The sequence below is a fragment of the Notechis scutatus genome, chromosome Z (assembly GCF_049901735.1).
Source record: "Notechis scutatus isolate UNSWTSFEM ecotype Mainland chromosome Z, rNotScu1.2, whole genome shotgun sequence".
NCBI classification, from domain to species: Eukaryota; Metazoa; Chordata; class Lepidosauria; order Squamata; family Elapidae; genus Notechis; species Notechis scutatus.
In genome coordinates, this window is record NC_142025.1 from 66,710,906 (window position 1) to 66,730,778 (window position 19,873).

A 19,873-nucleotide genomic window follows, 5' to 3' on the forward strand; every position below is an offset into this window, starting at 1 on the left:
CTATTTTATCACTCAATAGATATTAGATTGATAAAATAAAATGAATTCCTGCAGTTTTATTGCAATTCCAGATCAAAACAAAAATGTAGCGTATAGCATACAACATAATACACATAAAAAAGATACCAAGTGGATGTTCTTTCAAAATATTTGACTAATAAAAAATAAATTTGCAATTCCAATTTCTATAACCATAAAAAAATTGATTCAACAATATTTTTCTTACATAGGCACAATCACTTTTTCATAGTTATGACCTTTACAGCATCCCTATGGTCATGTGATCAAAATTCAGATGTTTGGCAATTGGTTCACATTTATGCCATTTGCCTTGTCCCAGGGTCATGTAATCACTTTTTGTGATCTTCTGACAAGCAAAGTTAATGGGAAAGCCAGATTCACTTAATACCCAGGTTACTAACTTAACAACTGCAGTTATTCACTAGAAGTAATGTTGTAAAATAGGGCAAAACTCATTTAACAAATGTCTCATTTAGCAACATAAATTTTGGGCTCTTATTGTGGTTGTAAGTTGAGGAGTACTTGTATACGATTGTAAACATACTTACAGACAATATGTCAATCCAAAATTGCAGGTTATATAAATAATAGTTCCAGATATCTTCCAAAAATATAAATTTGGAGAAACTGCATTTTCTATTCCATATTGTGATACAAACTAAGCCAGGAGAATAACATACAGTATATAATTTATTGCGTAATATGGGCAGCAAATATATTTGATGATGATGGTAAAAATAAATTTAAATTTTGTATAAGAACAAACAGAAGGATAATAAACACAGTCTATAAAACAGTTGTTGTGTATAATTGCCAGAGTATATCCTTTAAAATCTTAAATGTGAGGTTGTTTTTAGATGGGTTTCAGTATTACTGAAATGATATTTCACTGTTTTGAAATTAGTAAAAAGCTGGTGTTTACCAATCTAAAAATAGAAGAAACGTAATAAAATATGGTTGGTCTCTCAATAACCAGATATTTAGACTGGATTTATCCTTTTTATCCATTTATTGAGTCCTTTCCGAGGATCTGAAATAGGTAAATATTGTTTGATGATGTTAAAGATATTAATGTAGGATGTAAGCTATTCCAAATAGAGCTGTTTTTTGGAATTGACTGATGGTGATTTTGTCAATACCAGTAGTAGTCAAATGGTGTTCCAGATGTTTTGGATTGCAGCCAAGGCACCTATTACTGTTTGAGCTATTTTCCCACAGCTATTCTACTTCTGTTTGCAGATTTTTGTATTTTGTGATTTTTACCAGTCATTTTTCTTCTATTCTGCTATCCAAGTATTATTATTATTATTTCCATAGTTAAAAGATCCTACAACTTTTGAAAAATTGGATTTCATTTCATCATTTAATATTTATATATACTTAATGTACAGTGAAATAAATCTATTGTTCTGGTTTTGACTTTTGTTTTTGTACTAGATAAGTTTTTCATTTCTTTTGCTTTTTTTACTTTTGTGAGGCAACAGACTTAAACCAAGTCCTAAGCCTAACATTAAACTAAAATAAATTATATTTGTAGTGTTCTTGGTATGTTATATCTTTTTTATCATAGGCTATTACTCCAAAGAGATTACTGACATCTATTACTACTGTAAGTACTAATATTGATTTATTTTTCCCCACTCCCAAGAAAACATTATCTAAGTTTACAGTTAACTTTGATCAAGACTATTTCCAATATAGTATCAAATGCATTGTCTATGCTATTTCTTGAATAATCTGTTTCTATTTTTTTTTTTACATATGCATATCTATAGAAAACTAATCTTGCACCAGGTAAGCAAAACTTTAGGTTTTGGTATGTATTTTGATACTAATCCTGATTAATAAAGACTGAAAGAAATCATAATCTTATAAACATTTAAGTCTTATCAAGGTTGTTTATCATTCTTGCTGTTTTACAGATAGGAATGTAGGAAAATAAGTGCACAGCTGTGTTAGGGAAAGTTACAGCATTTAAAATTCACATTCTTGGTTAGGAGTCTTAGGTGCTGTGTAATTAATGAATCATAGTTAATATAGGAGCAAACAGGAAGAAAGCCTGTTTATATATTTTATTTACAATAAAATATATAAAGAGGCTTTCTTGCTGTTTGCTCCATCAAACAAGAAGTATGTTTATTAATTGAAGCCATGGCCATTTCAGATAAATAAATTACATTGTGAATAGTTCCTCAGTTTTCAATTCTGTACATATACATACAAATAAAATGCACTCTGTGGTTAGATTGCATGTGTGTGTGTTTGTACACACACACACACACACACACACACACACACAGAGAGAGAGAGAGAGATACGTACATACATACATCCCAAAACATATTCATGTGTAAAATGCCAGCTTGAAGGGGATATAATGAGAGAGAGCCTGCCACATAATTTTTCTATTCTTAGAACTATGTTTGAAAATATTCTATAATTTAATCAATTAAATACTTAATTTACAAATAGAATTAACCAGTAACATTAACTAAAGATAACATATCTTTTTATTTTTGTAGCTATGACCAGTCCAGGTGGACCTAATTCTGTGCGCACAAGTAACTTTACTCTTGTTGGTTCACATACAATTTTACTGTCTTCAGTTGGGAGTACCAAATTTCTGTTGGACAAGGTAATTAATTTACATTTTGATTTTCCACAAATTTATTTATTTAGATTATAGTAGTTTAATAAAGTTCAGTAGAAGGTACATACGGACCTACTGTTGATTTTGATGACCTCTGACATTAGATTGTCAGAGATTTTTTACTTGCATTTATTTCAATGATAATTAATAGAATTACTATTATTCCTTAATTTTTATAAGTGCTGAAATGAAGGAAGCCTGACACAGTCAGGAATATATTTCGTATAAAAGTACTGACTATTCTGTTTATTTCTGGTAGGCAAGTCAATAGATAAAAATAATAACAACAAAATAACAAAAAAAATATAACGGTATACAAAAGTACACATAGCAAAATAACAAAAACTATACCAGTGTTATTGTCAGGGTTCCAAGTAGCACACCCAATGGAATCAAAACTCCAAGGCAAGCATATTCCTCAAAGTATAGATTTATTAGGCATGTCATATTGGCACATCTGGAGAAACCCGACTTTAACCCTCCTCGGGTTTCCCTCTAGTTAAAAGTGAAGTTTTCCTTTCCCTGCCCATGCAGTCCATCACATGGACTAATGAGGTCACAGTCCAGGGGTCACTTGGTCTCAGATCCCACCTCTTTGCACCTGGTGGGAAAGTCCTTGGTTCTCAGAGGAAAGAAATTTATTTTGGCGACAGTCCCCAACTATCTCTACCTCCCTCCTCCCATTCCCACAGCTCGACTCATCTCTGCTGTGGCAGCCCTGGAGGTTCCAGGGAAAATGGCTCCAGGGCTGACAGTTATACAATAAATATAAACATCTAATAGTTATTAAAGTGAATTAAAGTTATAAATGGAAGAAGAGATATATATAGCATTAAAATAGAATTACTATTTAACTAGATCAGCCTTTAACATGTTATTAAATAATACTTCTACATTTTCTCATTTTACAATGTAAAGATTTTTCAAATATTGACAAAGAATAATCTTTAGAATCCATTCTTTTTTATAACTATTTTTATTGTATTTGAAAAAAGTTAAAATACAAAACTCCAAAAAATAAAATGTAAAACAAACAAAAAGGAAAAAGCACAGAACAAACAAGATATTAAAAAGTGTGCATTAAAAAAAAGAACCCAACTCATATACACATATTATCCTTGCTAGTTGAATACTGCTTAATACATTACTATAATATTGATTTCTCAACCCTTGTGAAATGCCCCCCCCCCCCCCATTTTTAAACTATTAAATCTAGGTACAAATTAACAACTTGTTACCTACATACTATAATAGTGACAAAATAGGCCACAATAACAAAAAAAGGTAAGGTTAAAGTTCCAAAACCTATTAACAAATGATTATTATGATCAATTCGTAGAAAATTTACCATGGCATCTTATCTATCCCATATTGTCCCAAGAATTAGGAGTAATTCATCTTGAATTAAATATCCACATTTCTTTCTTAATACCATGTCTTGACAATTGTCTGATTAAAAATAATAAATTCTAGTCCCCAGAATTGGTCTAATTTTCCAACCAGGTCTATATGAAAGTGATTTCTGATTAAATGTAATAAATCCATTCCCCAATCTCCTCCAGTCCTGGAGAAAATCAATTTGTTACTTCTCCATTCAGTCAGGCTTCTGCTCTTGTAAAAGAGTACAGGTTTGAATTTCAGAAAGATGTATGCAATCCAGCTTAGTTAGTTCTAAATCTTTACAATCCATATATCTTTCCAATGGGCCTGTAGCTTTCAGATTACATTCATTCTGTGGATCTAATTTATTCAGAATATTTTCCGCAGTCATTATCATTTTATCAAACTTTTTAGAATAACTTTCAACTTAGAATTGTATGTTAACGAAAGGTCTTTTTGCAAATCACAACCACTCTTGCTTGTCTTTAATTTGATCCATTGTTATCCTGTGCTGCTTAGCCAGGAAACAAAAGAAAGCTGAAGCAAAGAGAAGCAGAGAAGGTATTTTCCAGATATTTTGATCTAAGATTAAAATAAAAATAAAAAAGAGTTCCAAATATTTTGCAATTTAAAAAATGCAAAAGCCCTGTGGTGAGAATCCAGTATTAATGTAAATAAATAAAAACACTTTTCTTTTGCAAAAACACACCATGTTTTATTAAGGAAAGCAAAAGTTATTTAAAACAAGATAAAGAGAAAAAGAATAGCTAGAGTCCAACAGAAATGAAATAAATCAGCATTCAGTCAGTCAATTTTTTAAGATAAAAAAGCAAAGTAAAGTAGAAGATTTGAAAAGAAGTTAAAACCCAGGCTTGCTTAAGAAAATGAACTGCCGAGAGGAAAATACGCCTTGTGGCTTTCTGACCATTCCAACAGGGAAGTTGAAGCTTCAAGACTCCCCTTTCAGATGGGCCCACAACTGTCCAAAAGCTGTCTTGAGTCATTCCTGAATGCTCCCATTTAAATCCAGGGAGCAACACTGCCAGAGAGCCAGCTTTGGCAGCAAAATTGGCAGATCATTGGCAGGAGAGAAAAAGCCTTTTACCATTCAGAAATCATCTTCGGGAAGAGTCCAGTCTTGAATCTACTCTTTGACAACAAGAGAGTTATTTTTTTTCTGTCTACATAGAAAAAAAATTCTTGGTTGAATCCCAATCTATTGCCAGAGTTATTAATTAAGAGATAATTATTATATTTTTGGAATATAATTCAGCATCACATTTTATCTTCGGTATATTTTTGCCCAAGATTGCATTAACATGAGAAGAAAAAAGCTCCCCAAACCAATTTACAAGTTAAGAACACATGATTTGCTCTAGCCAAGTTTATTTGAATAGCACTGGGGAAAACTACAGGGTTTCTGATTACAGACAACTTTTTTATAATTGGATAATTAATGTTCATCAGTAATGTCAAATGCCATTCATTCTATTTTTTATAACATAGATTAGTTTTTCTGCCTGTAAAGAGAATATACAATTAAAGTTGGCAGGAGGCAGCTTTTATGGTTAATTACTTCCTAGTTCCTGTTTAAAAATACTAGTATTGATTTCAGAAAACTTGTGAACCAAGTTTTCTGAAATCAATACAAATGCCTGCACAAATTATTAAGGAGTTACAAGATTTTGGCTCAGGTATTTGTTTTACTCCTCTTGTGGTGACTTGAAAAAAATAAAGAATAGTATAACAAGGACAACCAGATCATAGGCATTAGAAGGACCTTAGGTTTTTTTATAGCACCAATGCAAAATTCTGACCATTCTTTTGAAAACATTTTTTAGGAAGCCCAATTAATAAGGAACAAGATTTTCTGCTGAATTAATTTATCCCTACATTATTAACATAACACTTGAACCCCACTGATTTTTTTAAGAATGGATATTCTGATTTTTTATTCCTGAGACTCCTGTTTTAACAAAATACAACAAATGATACAATACTAAGGGGTAATGGTACAGTTCAGCTGAACGTGTTTGGTGGCATCAATTCTGAAGCTCCAAAGACTACACATGAAATGAGGCCCTGCCTTCTGCCTCTTAGAGAACTGAATCAGAGGACAAACAAACTGTAGGAAGCTGCTTCTGAATACTTTGGTTCTTTGAAATTGGTTATTGCCTAATTATGCCTCTGCTTCAGTGGCATAATTGGTCAGTTCTTAGAAATGTAGCATTCAGATTATTTTATGTGGCTGGTTTGGCTTTCAGGATTATTGTCAGGTTTTTCTTGACAACGATTAGAACTGAAAGCAGGAGCATCAAATGCCTTAAAAGATGCAAATCTCCAAAAGTAGACTAATTGGGGGAAAAAGAAACTGATATTAAATAACTACTGTGTATTTTTAGGCTCCTTTCTTGTCTCCTCTGGAAGGGCACATATATCTGAACATTAAATGTCAAATTGATTCTTGCGTGGAAGAGAGAGGGTTTTTGGTAAGTTATAGCATCTATTTTAATGTAGAATGAGATCTTGATTTTACTTTGTTCTAATTTTAAACTGTTTTCTTTGTGACTATGATAAATCTTCTAAAATCATTATGTGGCTTTCTAAGTTCTAATTTAAAAAGCATGTACCAGCATCTCTAAAATTGCAAATAATTGTAGTTGACCAAATCTTGTTGACTCCACTAGATGGCAAAATGTGCTATAAAAATGCTCGTAGTTCCAAGATCAAAATAGTTATTTAAAATAGTTATTTAATATATAGTATAAAGGATTCAAGAATCATTTAAGAATGATCAAATCTAATGAAGCAAAATTAGGTCCAAAGAGGAGATTTGCTGAAATCTAGAATACAGATAATCTTTGGTTTATAACTGTAATTGAGCCTGGCAATGATGATCATAAGTCATGACAGTGATATAGTGGGTCATCATGTGGCCAGATTCGATGTTATAACTTTTTTGCAGTAGTTGTTAAGCAAATGCCACAGTTAAGGAAATCCATTGTTAGATATAAGACAGTTAAATCAGAAGTAAATGCCAGTTTCTAGAAAAAGTATAAATTGCAGTCTGATCATAGGTCATCACAAATGACTGTCCTGTGTTTCCCTGAAAATAAAACCTACCCCAAAAATAAGCCCCAATGAAGGGGGTTGGGCTTGGCCAGCACAGGAGCGAGTGAGCAATGGTCAATGGTGCCTGGCCACAGCCCGTGCAGTACAGGTGAGTTGATTCCCTGTCCAAGCAGCAGGCAGAGGCAAAGGTGGGGGAGCCATGCGATCTGGATGCCCTGCATGGGCTGTGGGAAAACTGAGAATTGATGGGCTGCAACGGGTGGCTGCAAGAGGTTCTCTTTGCACAGTGGCACCAGCAGCAGACGTAGGCAGAGGCCCAGGAGGCAGGCAAGACAAGAGGCAGCCTCCTGCAGACATCTGCTGCTCCAGCCCACCAAATCAGCTTTCCCATGGCATGGCCAGATGGCCTACCTCCCCCCCATGCCTCTGTCTCCGTCTGCTGCTTGGACAGGGAATCAATTCACCTATGCTGCATGGGCTGCACAGCCCCAAAATGCGCCAAGGGACCAGCAGGCTGCAGCAGCTGCTGCTGGAAACCACAGGCACTTGCTGCCTCCTGTGCTCAGGGCACCCAGCTGGCTGATCATCCTGAAATCATGTTTCCTCGAAAATAAGCCCTTATTTTAGAGCCCCAAATAATAAAAAACTGTGTCTTATTTTGGGGGAAACATGGTAAATTTGGGCAGTTGCTAAGCATCAAAAATGTGAATGTGTGCCCATGCAGGGAGGTGAACTTTGGATCCAGATCAAAAGTAGTTTTTGGGAGAGTCCACAGTAACTTTGAGTTGTCACTAAGTAACTGGTCATAAGTTGAAAACTATCTGTATGGCAATTAAACAAAGCCACAATAGGAACTGTAACAAGCTGAGCTGTATGTGTGAAGGGCCAGGCCATGTTTACGAACAAATGAGGGAGAAAGTCTATGCTCAAAAATATTTTTCCTCATTTCTCTAGACTATGTTTGAAGATGTTAGTGGGTTTGGAGCTTGGCATCGACGCTGGTGTGCTCTTTCAGGAAATTGTATCTCTTATTGGACCTATCCAGATGATGAAAAGAGAAAGGTAAAGTTTATTTCTTTACTTCTGTGTATAGTTTTCTCAGAAAGAACATGTATATAGTTCGAACTTATTATCTTTGAAGGCTAAAATTACCTGTCTAGGAATATTTATTGTCAGCTTGAGTTGACAAATTAATTACATATTTTTCTGGGCAGGTCTGGTGTGGGTGCATTTGTTCATTTACTGGTGAATTTTTGTTTAGAAGGCTATACTATAATTCACTTTATGTTTGTTCTGGAAGCTGCAACTGGTACAGAACTCTGTGCCCAGATTGTTGAGTGCGTACTGGTCCTGTATATGATATTCTGTTTTTGAACTACTACCAAAATAGGCTCAAGGTTTTGGTTGTGATATATAAAGCTCTAAACAACTTGAGGCCAGAATATTTGTCATGTAACCTCCAGAGAGATCATCAAGAGTGATTTTATATCAAAAATTGCTGAATGTCACTGGGCATTATCTGGACTTTATGTAAAAAAAATTGTCTCTGGAATAAAGAAGGCATCTAATTTAGCATAATAGTTTATGATGCTAGAAGCATTGTTTAGAATTATTTATTTTAATATTTTATTTTTTAAAGACAGTTAAACCCTATTTAATCAGATCCCCATACTGTGGACTCTACATGCACTTTCACACATTTACTGTGATTTATGTAATTTGTATAATGTTCTAATAATGTTACTGCATCTGCATAATGCAAATTATATCATTTGCAACTGTGTTATATTTAGCACATTAATGTAGTTGAATAAAAAACATAAATGCTTATAGTGTCCTGTTCTCTGATTCCATGGAGTTTCCACAACTTCTTCCTTCAAATTAGTCTGATAATTTTGCTGCTTTTATTGAATAGTTTTATCATATATTTTATTTGTTTTTCTGTAAGTCTCTTTGCCATGTTATAGTATTATAAGCAGAAAACAAATCTATAAATAAACATTTTTAATTTCAGCATCCACTGGGCTTCATAAATTTGGCAAACTGCACTAATCGTCAGATTGAACCAGCCAACAGAGAATTCTGTGCTCGTCACAATACTTTTGAGCTAATTACTGTTCGTCCCCAGAGAGAAGATGATAAGGAAACATTAGTTAGCCAATGCAAAGACACACTCTGTGTTACCAAGTAAGCACTTTTCTAATCCATATTCTGTTCTTCAAAGAGTTGAGTATATATTTTTTTCTATTATACGTAACTTTAAATTGATTGTTTACATGGCCTGGCTATCAGCATTGTTGATTAAGTTATAAGGATGATGTTGGAATTGTGATACCTTTTTTACAATTAATAAAATAATTTTGGATACTTCTTTAGTTTTGACAATCCATTTTTCCTGTATAGGATCATTTAAAAATAATATTCAATCTCATTTTTTTTAAAGGAACTGGTTATCAGCTGATACTAAAGATGAACGTAATCTTTGGATGCAGAAGTTAAACCAAGTGCTTATTGACCTTCGTATGTGGCAACCTGATGCTTGCTATGTCCCTATTGGAAAACTTTGAATTATGGTTTCTCCTTAAAGCTTACTTTAAGAGCTAAATACAAACTGTTATTTTTAAATGAGTGATATGTAAGCAAAATTAATATAAGCTGAATGGTGCAATATTATGGTTGCTCAGTAACGCAGCTTCCACAAATATTTTCTACTTATATCAATATGCTAAGATGTAACTACATCTGCTTTGAAAAATTAGACATGCACTTCCTTTATATGATGTGGCTTTAAATAAACACTAATACTTTATACATTGTCCCTGTCCCTTTTTCATAATTTTGTGAGTCTTAATATTTTTTTTATTCTTAAGCTATGAAGAAGACTTCAGCAAAAATAAAAATGCTTGTCAGAAGAATTGTCTTCCAATTATTGTTTTATTGACATAGTGCAAAAGACTGGATCCAAACATACCTAAAGTTAGTAGGTAAATCCACAAAGTATGAACATGAATATAGGAATATACACAATTTCTTGATCAAAAACAGATGTTTTAAAGAACTCTAAAACATGTTTTCTCTCTGGACTCACCTTTCTTAACCACATTATGCTTTAGGTCCATGATGGCAAATCTATGGCACACATGCCAGAGGTGGCACGCAAAGCCCTCTCTGTGGGCATGTGAGCCGTCGCCCCAGTGAAGCTCTGCTGTGTATGCATGCGCATGTCCAGCTGATCTTCGGGTCTCTGCTGTGCATGCATGGGAGACGCACATGCATGCACGGGGTGGGGCGCGTGCATGGGAGACATGCATGCATGCACAGGGATGTGCGTGCATACACATGCATATGGGGGGGCAGGATGCATGTGCAGGAGACGTACATGCATTGCATTTTGGGGATGCACGTGCGTGTGTGCACTTTGGCCACTCAGTACTGAAAAGGTTAGCCATCACTGCTTTAGGGGTTTTTTTGTTTTTTGTTTTTTTGAGAAGTAAATCCTTCAAAATACTGTGGTTTGAATTAGTTCAGTTCTGCTACAAGTTTATTTTTCCTTAAATCTTGAACTGCTTCCATTCATTGTATTGTATTTCAGGAAACCATTGAATAATCTTTAAGAATGGCACAGTCTGAAGACAATTCCCTTAGTCCACTCGGAATGATCTATATATCAGCACATTTTCCATATCCCCAAGACCTAATCTTTGGGTCAAGTGAATAGAGGGAAGGATTCAATCTAAAAACAAATTTCCAGTATCAAGTTCCTGAGAGGAGAGATAAATTGGGAGAACTATTGGCTCTATAAGACCTTCTTACATAACATACCTGCTAAGAGAAAAAAGTGTAACAGTGCAGTTTTAGGAAAATAGCCAAGGAAAGTTGTGAAAGCAGTGAAACAAGGGCACTTTTTCTTTTTTTCACAAGCTAGAGTTTAAATTGAATTAATGGCATTTGATTAAGATACTCAACTCAAGAATAAGGTACTTATATTTGTACAAATCCTGATGAATTTATTTTAAGGCTGATTATTAAAGAAAAATGAATGTTTCGAATGAATCCAGTTTTAAATTTCTATCAGACTTATTTTACAAGAATTTATTTGGTTATTTAGCTTTTACTCTTAAGGAACTGATTAGAAAGAAAACTTTAAATCTGTTTAAAATACATGTTTTAAATATATGACGAATACTTAAAACCTTAAACTAATCCCTGTTGACGGGGGAGGGAACCAAAATTTTGTTCATATACACAAATGTAAAGCTTAAGTGGCATTAACTTGACAAATGTAAGAATATTTTAGTTGATAATTCTTTAAACAAATATGTAACTTTGCTGAAGTGTTCTTTGTGGTTTTTTAAAAATGTTTTCTTTTAGTCAGAATTATTAATTAACTTATTCTGCTGATATAGTAGCATTGCACAAATTCATACTGGACAACAAAAATGCCACTTAGTTTTTTATGATTTATTGAGCACGACATTAATAAAATGGTTATAATACTAGATTTAAAGCACTTCTAGTAAAAACTTAATTCTGCCTTTAATATTGTATCTAAAAACAAAGGGCAAACTTGAATAATAGGCTGGAAAGTTAGAAATATAGTACAGTGGAGCCTTGGGTTGTGACCATAATCCATTCTCAGACTCTGGTCACGACCTAATTGGGTCGTGTCCAGAAAGATGACCAACTGCGCATGCATGCAGTAAAAAAAAATGGCACCGAAGGGGAAATTGGCGCGAAAAGGGAATCCTGTGCTGATTTTGTTTGCCACCCAATTTTTGAATCGTGACCCGATTCAAAAATCAGGTGGTTTTTTTTTTCGCCACCTGATTTGGTCATGAAGAGGAGCATTTGCAACCTGAGGTTCCACTGTATATAAAAATAATCCTGCCCAATCAGGTGAAAGTCCATTTTAGTCCAGCATTTTCCTTTCTCACTTTTAGAGAACAGTGTATTCTAAAAATGGAATCTGGGCAGGGGTGGGATTCAATTTTTTTAACAACCAGTTCTGTGGGCGTGGCTTAGTTGGTGGACATGGCTTGGTGGTCATGTGACTGGGTGGGCATGGCTTGGTCATGTGATTGGCTGGGTGTGGCCAACTCAACATCACTCACATTGAGGGACGTTTCTTGTCTGGCTCTCGTGACTGGGGATGCTGCAACTGTCATAAGTGTGAAAAACAGTCATAAGTCACTTTTTTCAGTGCCATTGTAACTTTAAATGGTCACTAAATGAACTGTTGTAAGTCAAGGATTACCTGTACAAAAATAAAAAAGCTTTGTTTGCAAAAAGCTGCCCTAAATACAAATCATTAAATTAAAAATACCTGCAAGCCAGAGTTGCAAATCAGGCAGGGTACCAGAGCACTTGAGGAATTAAAATAGTTAAAATGATAACTATCAGCAGCCAACTCTTGCTCATAAAGTTAAACCCGTTAACAGAAATAATTTAAGCTCTCCAGAAAAAGCACACCCAGGAGAAGAAATCCTTAGATCCATTTGCACCACTTAAAGTCACGAGCTAGTCTCACTCACCTCATGAGAAATCATCCAGATTTAAGGAAAGCTCACATGCCTCGCAGAAAGGCTCCATGTGAGCTCCACGGATGGATCTTCTAAATTGATTTCAAGGTTAGAATTTCTGCTTGCCTGTTCCATGAAAATTTGACGTTGACAGCAATAGCAAGGCCATAAAATTAAACACAACATTGCTTTTTCTGTGTTGCTATATCTTCTAGGATTGTGCAAATCTTTGAGGGAATGTTTTACTTTGAGAAAGCCTTGAATGTTCTTCAAATCAACATTGTCTTTGCTCCTGAGAGCAGATCAGGCATATACTTTCCCTATGCTAGATTTAGTTTCTGCATATACTTAGGCATATACTTAGGCAAAACTATGCTGCTGCAAAACAGTAAAATGTGTGTTATTTTTCTAAGTTCTGCAGTTCTGGGATGGGAGAAAGAAAGGGTGGGAGGGGAAAAAGGAGAGGGAGAAAGGAAAAAAAGGGAGGGAGGGAAAAAAGAGGAACGAAGGGCCACAAACCTTGGCACTGGATGCAATTTCAGAGGATGCTTTGAAACAGCAATCCAGAGCTGCAAGGTACCTGGAGGTCATCTAGTCCAACCTCCTGCTCAAGTAAGTTTCTGTCTTTTGACCCCCAGTCACATGATCACATAGCCATGCCCACCAAACCACGCCCACAGAACCAGTAGTAAGCTTTTTTGAATCCCACCACCGATACAGAAGTGCAAAATGATATAGCTATCCTTAGTAAGGTTGGTAACTTGAAATGGCTAAGGAAATATAAATATACTTTTTGTTTTTAATTCTAGAAAAAAAAAATTGACATACATTTAAAACAGACAATCAATATATATATATTGATATAATATATATATATATATATATATATATATATATATATATATATATATATATATATATATATACACACATATATATATATATATATATATATATATATATATATATATATATATATATATATATATATATATATATATATATATAATTTGTTTTCTGAGGTTCTCATGGGTATTAGTATGTGGATCTTTGGTTATTCGGGTTTTCTCCCGCGTAAGATTGGAAGTATCTAGGCAACGTTTCGATGAAGTCTCATTCATCATCTTCAGGCTTCTGTCTTCAGCTCTGTGCTTCTCAGAGTGATGTGAGCTTGCAGCTGCTTCTTCCTTTTAACTGCTAGTGGGGGTGTGACTTGATTGGGTGGGGGCTTGGCTGTGTTCTGATTGGGTGGGGGTGTGTTCTCATTGGTTGGGGTTTGGCTGTGTTCTGATTGGTTGGGGGGTTGGCCATGTTCTGATTGGCTGGAGGTGTGTTCTGTTCAGGTGGGGACTTGGTTGTGCTCAGGTTGGTCTTAGTTACTGGGGGATTTGAGCTGGTGAGCTGTGATCTTGCTGTTTGGCTTCGAGTTCGTGGTCGTGCTGCATCTTCATGGTGGGGGTCAGTTCGCTTCATGTATGGCTCAGGGGGGTTTGAAGTGGGTAGTGATGCAGCCGCAGTGCGGCTTCTGGTCTGTGGTCATGTCTCATCTTCTGTGTGGTTGTGAGTCTGCTTTTTACGTGGAAGTGTGGTGGTGGCATCTTCTGTGGCCCTCGTGGGTGTGGGTCTGGTGTCATTCATCATGTTAGGTACTCGTTTGTTCATGAGGGCGGGTTTCCAAATGAAGATAAAGCACGACCACGAACTCGAAGCCAAACAGCAAGATCACAGCTCACCAGCTCAAATCCCCCAGTAACTAAGACCAACCTGAGCACAACCAAGCCCCCACCTGAACAGAACACACCTCCAGCCAATCAGAACATGGCCAACCCCCCAACCAATCAGAACACAGCCAAACCCCCAACCAATGAGAACACACCCCCACCCAATCAGAACACAGCCAAGCCCCCACCCAATCAAGTCACACCCTCACTAGCAGTTAAAAGGAAGAAGCAGCTGCAAGCTCACATCACTCTGAGAAGCACAGAGCTGAAGACAGAAGCCTGAAGATGATGAATGAGACTTCATCGAAACGTTGCCTAGATACTTCCAATCTTATGCGGGAGAAAACCCGAATAACCAAAGATCCACATACTAATACCCGCGAGAACCTCAGAAAACAAATATTGCACCTCTACGGGGAGGAAACCCACCATCTGACCAGGACTTATGAAAAACTTGAAGTCCAAAGAGCTTCCATTTTATGTGACCTCGCATTCCTATGCAACTGCCGAGGATCAAAATTTAATTCCCACAAGCTTCCAATTGAAATTCCACACCAACACAGCAGCCACCAAACGCATCCTAAAAAGAACAGAATTGGCCCTAATTAGAAATGAACTTCACACAAAAAGATTTCTTCTAGACCAAATCAACAAAGATCTCCTCACACTTCACCTCAGACTCAGCAACAAGATTCACCCCTTACTTTGGGACAAATCCAAACAACTTGCTGTCTGGAGAGCCGAAACACAGACCACCCTCAAGACAGACACACACACCAACAAACTCAGAAAACTACAACAACGCCAGAAAGCAACTCCTCCCCCCTCGCAGCCACACATGAAACAAACAGTGCACAACATCTCAGACAAGATCCTCTCTGAAGCCGAAACCAAGGTCCTTTCTAAAGGATTCAACTTTGCTGTCGCTCCCAAACACATCCCCACAGAAACCATCATATGCGGAGTTGAAACCAGCCTGACCAAAACCAACCCTGATGATGCTAATAGAATCAGACTCGAAATCACCAACATCCTCTGCACTAGCAAACCACCCAAAAGCAACTTATCCAAAGAAGAACAAACTGCACTACGTAACCTGAAAGAAGACACCAGCATAATAATCCTACCAGCAGACAAGGGCAACGCGACAGTGGTTATGAACACATCTGACTACCAAACCAAGTTAACCAACCTACTCCTAGACCCCACATACAAACCCCTAAAGACAGACCCCACCACCTACCTAGAAAAAACCACCAGATCCAAAATAAAAGCCTCCCCCATCAGTGAAGAAATCCAGCAAAGAATCATACCCAGAGAGAAATCATCCAGATGCCCTAAGCTTTATGATCTCCCCAAGATACACAAAGAAGGAACCCCACTTAGACCAATAGTCAGCTCCATAGGCTCACCTCTACAAAACTTAGCCAAATTTCTCGCCAAACAACTACAGCCCTATGCAGAATCCATCAACTCACATGTAAGAAACTCATTCCAGTTCATCGAGATCATAAAGAAACAAAACTTACAACCCAGTGACCTATTAGTGAGCTTCGATGTCATATCCCGATTCACCCAAGTGCCAATAAAAGAAGCCTTGACAGCCATCCAAAACAAATACAACCCCCCCAGCACATCCTAGATCTGACCAACCACTGTCTATCCAATACATACTTCACCTACAACGGACAAAAATACAAACAAATAGAAGGAGCACCCATGGGATCACCCCTCTCACCTGTCATCGCAAACCTCTACATGGAACACTTTGAAACACAAGCTCTAGAAAAATATGATCACAAACCCAAACTCTGGCTCAGATACGTAGATGACACCTTCATAATCTGGCCACACGGGAAAGAAAAACTGAACAACTTCCTCACACACCTCAACAGCCTACACCCCAAAATACAATTCACCATGGAAACAGAAGCTAACAATCAACTTCCCTTCCTAGATGTCTTGGTATACAAAAAAACCCAATGGCTCCCTAGGACACACCATCTACCAGAAGAAAACACATACAAACCGCTATCTACATGCACTCTCACACCACCACCCAGCACAGATCAATTCCGTAGCTGAGACACTCATCTCCAGAACAAAATGCTTAGCTGATGAACAACACCTAAAAACCGAACTAAACACTCTCACCAACGTACTAACAGCCAATGGATTCCAAAGAAAGAAGATTACCCACCTAATCCAAAAAGAAACCCCAACCAAAATCCAGAGAACAAGAGACAGAGAACAAGAGAACGGCAAAGCCCTCCTCCCATATATAAAAGGCACTACAGATAAAATCAGCAAGATCCTCCAAAAACACAACATTAAAACAGCATTCTGCACAAACAGAAAAATATCCACCATCCTAAGAAACCCTAAAGACAAAATCGAGTTAGAAAACCAAGGAGTATACGAAATCCCTTGCACTGCCTGCCCCACCACATACATTGGACAAACTAACAGAAGAATAAGTGCACGCGTTGAAGAACATAAGAACTCAATCAAAAAAGAAGAACCAACCTCTTCCTGGTCCAACACCTCAAAGCCACAGGACATGAGATTGACTTTAAAAATACCAGAACTATTGCCAAAACCGAACACTTCAACAACAGAATAATCAGAGAAGCCATAGAGATAGAAAAACGCCCACACAACATGAATAAAAGAGATGACACCTCCCGCTTACCAGCCATTTGGAAACCCACCCTCATGAACAGACGAGTACCTAACATGATGAATGACACCAGACCCACACCCACGAGGGCCACACAAGATGCCACCACCACACTTCCACGTAAAAAGCAGACTCACACCCACACAGAAGATGAGACACGACCACAGACCAGAAGCCGCACTGCAGCTGCATCACTACCCACTTCAAACCCCTCTGAGCCATACATGAAGCGAACTAACCCCCACCATGAAGATAAAGCACGACCACGAACTCGAAGCCAAACAGCAAGATCACAGCTCACCAGCTCAAATCCCCCAGTAACTAAGACCAACCTGAGCACAACCAAGCCCCCACCTGAACAGAACACACCTCCAGCCAATCAGAACATGGCCAACCCCCCAACCAATCAGAACACAGCCAAACCCCCAACCAATCAGAACACAGCCAAACCCCCAACCAATGAGAACACACCCCCACCCAATCAAGTCACACCCCCACTAGCAGTTAAAAGGAAGAAGCAGCTGCAAGCTCACATCACTCTGAGAAGCAAAGAGCTGAAGACAGAAGCCTGAAGATGATGAATGAGACTTCATCGAAACGTTGCCTAGATACTTCCAATCTTACGCGGGAGAAAACCCGAATAACCAAAGATCCATATATATATATATATATATATATATATATATATATATATATATATATATATATATATATATATATATATATATATATATATATATGTTTTCTGAGGTTCTCATGGGTATTTGTATGTGGATGTTTGTTATTGAGTTTCTCTCCGCGTAAGATTCAGTATCTGGCAACGCGAAGTCCCACTCGCCATCTTCAGGCTGGTGCTTTCGGCTGCTGCAGTGCAAGCAGTGTGGACGAGCTGCCATCTCTCTATATACAGTGGTGGGGATGGTGGCTGGGCTGGTTGGCTGTGCTGCGCAGCCTTGATTGGTTGATGGAGTTGATGTTGGTATAATGGGCTGTGTAATGGCCTTTTGTTGTAGAATATCCTGGATCTTGTGTTGTCATCTCCTGGGTCGTTAGCCTCCAGTGTTTTAACGGCTTGGGTAATGGGTTGTGTGATGGGCTTGTGAGTTCTTTTGTTGTGGTATCCTGGGTCTTGCGTTGTAATCTCAAACGACCCAGGAGATTACAACGCAAGACCCAGGATACCACAACAAAAGAACTCACAAGCCCATCACACAACCCATTACCCAAGCCGTTAAAACACAAGAGGCTAACGACCCAGGAGATGACAGCACAAGATCCAGGATATCTCTACAACAAAAGGCCATTACACAGCCCATTATACCAACATCAACTCCATCAACCAATCAAGAGGCTGCAGCACAGCCAACCAGCCCAGCACACCATCCCCCACCACTTGTATGTATAGAGAGATGGCAGCTCCGGTCACACACTGCTTGCACTGGCACTAAGCCGAAAGCACCAGCCTGAAGATGGCGAGTGGGACCGCCAAACGTGCCTAGATACTTTGAATCTTACGCGGAGAAAACCCGAATAACCAAACATCCATATATATATATATATATATATATATATATATATATATATATATATATATATATATATATATATATATATATATACACACACACACACACACACACACACACACACACACACACACACACACATATACATATATATATATATACACACACACATACATATACATATATACATACATATACATTTTACAGCATATATTGAGCAATGGTTAATTTTTTTTTCTTTATCTTTATCATTGACATGATCTGCCTTGTTACAATAACTCCTTTGTTCTTTTAATGTTTTAATTTCTCTATATAGTTTATAATTAAATGCGCATCTTCTGTCATTTACATAACTTATCCAAATATCAAATATTACCTTTTCTTTAACTAATCATACCAAATGTTCCATATTTCATAATAGTCACTATCTTGTTTACTTTTTAACAATTTGGTTAGGCTATCCATCTCAGCACATTCATGTATTTTTTTAATTACCATATCCTCTGAAGGAATGAAAGACAGTTTCCAGTTTTGTGCGTAGGTTATTCTGGCCTCAGTTATGATGTGCAAAATTAAATATTGATATTTTTTCTCCATGTTTAAATCTATCATACTTAGCAGAAAGGTTTCGGGTTCAAGTTTTAAAATTTGTTTTGTTATATTTAAAATCTGATTTATTTATTTTTTTTAAACAAATTTTATTAATTTTACAAGTAAAAACAAATCAACAATACATACACGAATAGAAAAACTAGAAAAGAGCAAAGAAAAAAGAGGGAAAAGCAAAAAGAGAAGAAGAAGAAAAAAGAACACTTAAAAACATTATCATTTTCGACAGTTTGTAAGATCTTTTCCCTTCTTAATTTATACCATATACGCACATCTTATCCATATCAATTTTTATTTTACACTCATATAAGTTTATCCCATTCTTTTTTACCTTATGATATAAAGTCTATCTTTGGTCTAACCATTTATACCAACAATTCCAATTGTCATAATATATTGAAGAATCTTTGTTTTTTTAGGGCTAAAGTTAGTTTGTCCATTTCTGCACAGTCTGAGATTTTTTGAATGATCATCTGTTCTGTAGGTATGTGAGGTAGTTTCCAACACTGAGCAAACGCTAGCCTGGCCACTGTTAATATATGTATTATTATATACTTCGCTTTTTTAGGTAGCTGTTTGTCGAAAATCCCTAGTAGGAAGGACTCTGGTTTATACTCAATCTGTTCTTTTGTTATTTCTTCTAGCCACTTTCTAATTCTTTGCCAGTATTTCTGGGTTTCCTTACAAGACCACCA

At 36.7% G+C, this 19,873-nt stretch overlaps 1 protein-coding gene across 1 annotated transcript in view; it reads left to right on the top strand.

Moving 5' to 3' along the window:
* The window catches only part of ANLN (anillin, actin binding protein), a 42,243-nt gene extending 32,311 nt beyond the window's left edge, over positions 1–9,932 (top strand). Inside the window, 7 exon segments of the mRNA XM_087947691.1 lie at positions 1,592–1,630; positions 1,797–1,815; positions 2,544–2,656; positions 6,454–6,540; positions 8,078–8,185; positions 9,138–9,310; positions 9,567–9,932. Coding sequence (XP_087803817.1) covers positions 1,592–1,630; positions 1,797–1,815; positions 2,544–2,656; positions 6,454–6,540; positions 8,078–8,185; positions 9,138–9,310; positions 9,567–9,690 — 663 coding nt within the window. The 3' untranslated portion in view covers positions 9,691–9,932.
* Positions 9,933–19,873: the final 9,941 nt, after the last annotated feature.